The sequence below is a fragment of the Hypomesus nipponensis genome, chromosome 24 (assembly GCF_054491055.1).
Source record: "Hypomesus nipponensis isolate SF chromosome 24, ASM5449105v1, whole genome shotgun sequence".
Taxonomy (NCBI): Eukaryota; Metazoa; Chordata; class Actinopteri; order Osmeriformes; family Osmeridae; genus Hypomesus; species Hypomesus nipponensis.
In genome coordinates, this window is record NC_140384.1 from 11,187,007 (window position 1) to 11,192,500 (window position 5,494).

Here is a 5,494-nt window from a genome sequence, read left to right on the forward strand (position 1 = left end):
GCCCCCTCCCTCTTCTCTCCCTCCTCCCCCCTCTCTCTCTCCCCTCCCCCAGACAAGGCATAACAGGTGAGTTGTATTCATCAGATCCTCCCCTCCCCCTTCCTCCCCCTCCCCCTTCCACATCCACCCCAATTACAGATTGTCTTGTAGCCTCTCCATGTAGGTCCTGATCTCCGATTGGCCCAGGTCCATATCCTGACATACCCACTTGATGTCGTCCTCGCGGCCAACCAGAATGGAGTTGGTATAAGGCCCGCCTCCGTCGTTGGGCAGGACGGTGGCAAACGAGGTGAACTTGACTCGCTTGCGTTTGGCCGTGGCACCGGGGGAGATGTCCGCCCGCTCAGCAGGATCCTTCCCACCGCACCGCCTCGGCTCCGACAGCGAGCGGGGGAGGGTCTGTCCGTGGGCCACGCCCCTCTGTCCGCCCTGCCCCGCCCCCCCGGAGCCGTTGAGGAGGAACTTGCTCTCCTCGTAGCCTCCGTCGCCACGGTCCCCGAGCGAGCGCTCATCCGGACGAGAGGCCTGGCCCGGGGGGGGCAGCAACTCAGCGTCCTGGCCCAGCCACACCCAGTCATGGGCGTGGTTCAGGTTACCCTGCTCCAGCACTGGGAGCTGCTTGTGACGATACCTGAAGGGGAGGAGGAGAGGAGGAGGGGGAGGAGAGGAGGGGGAGGAAGAGAGGAGGGGGAGGAGGAGGAGGAGGAGAGGAGGGGGAGGAGGAGGAGGAGAGGAGGAGGAGAGGAGGGGGAGGAGAGGAGGGGGAGGAAGAGAGGAGGGGGAGGAGGAGGGGAGGGGGAGGAAGAAAGGAGGGGGAGAGGAGAGGAGGGGGAGGAGGAGGAGGAGAGGAGAAGAGGGGGAGGATCAGAGGAGGGGGAGGAGGAGGGGAGGAGGAGAGGAGGAGGAGGAGGAGGAGGAGGAGAGGAGGGGGAGGAAGAGGGGAGGGGGAGGAAGAGAGGAGGGGGAGGAGGAGAGGAGGGGGAGGAGGAGGGGAGGGGGAGGAGGAGGGGAGGGGGAGGAAGAGAGGAGGGGGAGGAGGAGAGGAGGGGGAGGAGGAGGGGAGGGGGAGAAAGAGAGGAGGAGGAGGGGAGGGGGAGGGGAGGAAGAAAGGAGGGGGAGGAGGAGAGGAGGGAGAGGAGGAGGAGAGGAGGAGGAGGAGGAGAGGAGGGGGAGAAGGAGGGGAGGGGGAGAAAGAGAGGAGGGGGAGGAGGAGAGGAGGAGGAAAGGAGGAGGAGGAGGAGAGGAGGAGGAGGAGGAGAGGAGGGGGGAGGAGGGGAGGAGGAGGAGGAGAGGAGGAGGAGAGGAGGGGGAGGAGGAGAGGAGGGGGAGGAGGAGGGGGAGGGGGAGGAAGAGAGGAGGGGGAGGAGGAGAGGAAGGAGGAAGAGAGGAGGGGGAGGAGGAGAGGAGGAGGGGGAGGAGAGGAAGGAGGAGGGGGAGGAGAGGAGGGGGAGGAGAAAGAGAAGGTGACAGACGAGTACCAATAAGGATATACAGTCATAAAAAAAAAAAGATAAACTGTGTGAGTGTGCGAGCGTGCATGCGTGTGTGTGTGAGTTTGTGCGTGTGTGTGTGAGTATGTGTGTGTGTGAGTATGTGCGTGTGTACCTGAAGGCAAAGCTGACACAGTTGATGAGGAACACTAGGATGGCCAGGCAGAAGACCCCCAGCAGAGCGTACATGCCAATCTCCAGGTCTGACAGGCCGCGGGGGGTCTGGGACAGGTCGCTCTGCCCAGCCCCAGGCACCTCCACCTGGGCAGGGAGGCTGCTGTGCTCCCCTGGCTCCCTCGGGGCCCCCTGGCTGCCCTTCCCCCGCTGGGTCACCGGGGACTTAGTGGTGGTGCTAACCTGGAGGCATATGGGAACATCCAGTCAAAGGGAATTATGGGATTTGTAGTCTCACCACTGCTGTTGTGGCCTACTGCCTCCTGTGAGTTTACTGCTGGGATGCGGTCATGAGAAGCACAGACAGACGCTGGAGCAGTGGACAAGTGTGACGGGATGTTTGAAAAGTCCTGACGAGCAACACAAAGCACTGCAGGTGTGTGTCTGTGTGCTCCAGTGTGACTAAATGTGAGTGAGTGTGCGTGTGCTTGTAAGTGTGAATGTGTGTGTGTTACATTACCTTCCTCATGGCCCCCTCCTCCCTCTCTGACGCCGGGTCCTGGTACTTCCAGCCCTCCTCCCCCTCCTCCCCCCTCCTCTCGTCCTCTGGTCGCCGGTGCTGTTCTCCCCCTCCCCCCGCCCTCCCCCCGCCCCCCTCTCCCAGACCGTCTGCTCTGAAGTGGACCCTGATGCTGCCCAGGCCTGAGGCCAGCACGCTCTTCCTCTTGGACTTCTGGCAGCTTTCAGAGATCACCATCTCCACGCGCACCAGCGCCCCCTGGCCCTCGCCCTCCGCTACCACCACCGGCCAGCGCTGCGGGGACTCCTGATAGGTCGACACCACCGCCTCGTCCAATGAGAAGGCGTTGAGCGTGAAGTCCTTGGGGTCGTAAATGTTGAGGGGTGTGACTGCGCCGTCACTGTACTGGATCCAGGCGCTGATGACAGCTTCCTGTTTTGGGTGGGGTGGAGATGGAGTGTGAATTATATTGATTATTTTCACTTTGATTTGGGCAAAGTTATCTAATTGTAGAAGAACGTTCCATTTGCTTTGTTTAGCAGATGCTTTTGTCCTATGTGGTGTATAAATATAAATAGCTGTTTTGAAACATCCTTGCTCTGACTGTAGGACTGAACCATGTGTTGGCAGTTGTGTTGCTCTGCGGTAAGTCTGCTGTAGTGAGAAGCAGGGGCTAAACACCAGAGACACCACAACACTTAGCTTAGTAATACACTTACGCAACACAAACACTTAGTTTCCAGTCAGGGAACTCCAGGGTCTAATGTCCCATGACAACTGTGAAAACTCTTTGCTTTATTTACTTTAATTAGAAAAGTCTTTTTTAAGTCAGGTCTGTAAGTAACACTTCCCCTGTCCTTCAACAAAAGTAATTAAACCTTTAATGAAGAAAACGATCTAGCTCCTTTTCCCTCTCTCCATCCCCCCTGCCCTCTATCCTCCCTCCCTCCCTCTCTATCCACCCTCCCTCCCTCCCTCCCTCTCTATCCTCCCTCCCTCCCTCCCTCCCTCCCTCCCCTCTATCCTCCCTTTCTCCCTCTCTATCCTCCCTCCCACCCTCTCTATCCTCTCTCTCTATCCTCCCTCCCTCCCTCCCTCTCTATCCTCCCTCTCTATCCTCCCTCCCTCCCTCCCTCTCTATCCTCCCTCTCTATCCTCCCTCCCTCCCTCCCTCTATCCTCCCTCCTTCCCTCTCTAGCCTCCTGATAATAGAGAGCTGGGGGGAGAACCAGAGGGATGGAAACAGAGTGCAGGTTAAACAGCGGAGTGAATATCTGCTTTCATCCTAACGAACTGCGGCTTTTTCCAAATACTGTAGCAACGACACTGATATCCTGAGAGGCAGGGGCATATACCCATGGTAACGACATGTTTATCCTGTAACTATAGAGACTATAACTATGAGACCAAGCTAAGACTGTTGTGCGTATATTGTGTGTGCATGAACCTGCTTGTGAGAGTGTACCTGCTTGTGAGCGTGCAGCAGTTGGTGTGCGGAGGCAGTAAGGGCGAGGGCCTGGCTGCTTCCTGGGCTGCTTCCTGGGCTGCTTCCTGGGCTGGGCTGCAGGTTGACAGACAGAGAGCTCACCAGCTGCACCCCCAGATCACTGATGGACACCTTGTCATCCAGCACCGTCACTGTCTTCTCTGCCAGGATGGAGTCTGACAGGGGGGACAGTACCTGGGGGAGGAGAGGGGAGGAGAGGAGAGGGGAGGAGAGGAGAGGGGAGGGGGGGAGAGAGGGGATGAGAGGGAAGGGGAGGGAGAGAGTGGGGAGAGGGGAGGAGAGGAGAGGGAAGGAGAGGTGGGGAGAGAGTGGGGAGAGGGGAGGAGAGGGAAGGAGAGGAGAGGGAGAGAGTGAGGAGAGGAGAGGAGGGGAGAGGGGAGGAAAGGGGAGGAGAGGGGGGGGGGAAGTGGGGAGAGGGGAGGAGGGGGTAATTAGCAATTAGCGATAACATTAGCAATAACATTAGCCACAGCTATTAACAATGACATTAGCATGTAAAATGTTAGCATTTCCTATATGATGTCACAGTCTCTCTTGTCAGTAAGGGTTAGTTAATATCCTGATGATCGTCAGCCTCACAGCTGAGGCCACACGGCCTGGGGCTGTGAGCTCCACAGTCATGTTGACATGATCAGCCTGTCTGGGGCTGCAGGAAGACTAGTGGGAGAGAGAGAGAGAGAGAGAGAGAGAGAGAGGGCTGGAGACACCTAGTGTCTCTCACCCCGTCTGTGGAGAGAGAGAGAGAGAGAGAGAGAGAGAGAGAGAGAGAGAGAGAGAGAGAGAGAGAGAGAGAGAGAGAGAGAGAGGGAGAGGGCTAGAGACACCTAGCGTCTCTCACCCCGTCTGTGGAGAGAGAGAGAGAGAGAGAGAGAGAGAGAGAGAGAGAGAGAGAAGAGAGAGAGAGAGAGAGAGAGAGAGAGAGGTAGAGGGCTGGAGCGTTGTGTGCGTAAGTGGAGGCAGATACTGTACACAAGATAACATAAGACACAAACACACACAGAGACACAAGGACTGTCTGTCCGTGTGTCAGAATCCTCGTTCCGCTTAAACACATCAGTGTTTCACTCCAAATATCTTTTAGTATAAACAAGAGACTGGCAGTGCTGGGGGGGATCTGGACCAATCTTCTGCCCGGCGACAGGGGACATTCCTGTCTGATTGGTGTACAAAGAAATCTGGGAACAAGCATGTCAGTGTCAAACCCAATCCCCCTGTCGCCCCGGCAACATCACTTGTTGATTGACACCTCGGGTTAGAATCTCCGTGAGAGAGAGACGGAGGGAGAGAGAGCGAGGGAGGGAAAGAGGGACAGGGAGAGCGAGGGAAGGAGAGAAAGAGGGAGGGAGGGAGGGAGGGAGGGAGGGAGGGAGGGAGGGAGGGAGGGAGGGAGGGAGGGAGGGAGGGAGGGAGGGAGGGAGGGAGGGAGGGAGGGAGGGAGGGAGGGAGGAAAGAGTGAGGGAGGGACAGAGAGAGAGATGGAAATGGAATGAAAAATGTAAACGTCAAATCTAGGAGAGGTCCTGACAGGGCTGTGCTGCAGAGACTCAGTCGACTCTCCTCTCCCAAACCTCCCTTTTTCAATTAGGGCAGTGGTCCACAGCCATCTGTGGTGGCGGTGTGTGTGTGTGTGTGTGTCTAAATCTTCTTTCTAAAGAGATGTGAACACACACCTTGCAAACCCCACAGGTGCCTTTTCCCCTTCTCACTGTTTGTCCATGTAGTGATCCCCTCCTCTCTCCCACCAGGACTGTGTGTGTGTACCTGTACAGTAGTGATCCCCTCCTCTCTCCCACCAGGACTGTGTGTGTGTACCTGTACAGTAGTGATCCCCTCCTCTCTCCCACCAGGACTGTGTGTGTGTAC

At 57.3% G+C, this 5,494-nt stretch overlaps 1 protein-coding gene across 1 annotated transcript in view; it reads right to left on the bottom strand.

Annotated features, from left to right (window-relative positions):
* Positions 1-132: 132 nt before the first annotated feature.
* The window catches only part of LOC146233209 (transmembrane protein 132B), a 111,078-nt gene continuing 105,716 nt past the window's right edge, over positions 133-5,494 (bottom strand). Inside the window, exons 8-11 of the mRNA XM_084690679.1 lie at positions 3,590-3,805; positions 2,125-2,556; positions 1,606-1,847; positions 133-631 (exon numbers count right to left, since the gene is read on the bottom strand). Coding sequence (XP_084546805.1) covers positions 133-631; positions 1,606-1,847; positions 2,125-2,556; positions 3,590-3,805 — 1,389 coding nt within the window. The remainder of the gene's footprint in view (positions 632-1,605; positions 1,848-2,124; positions 2,557-3,589; positions 3,806-5,494) is intronic.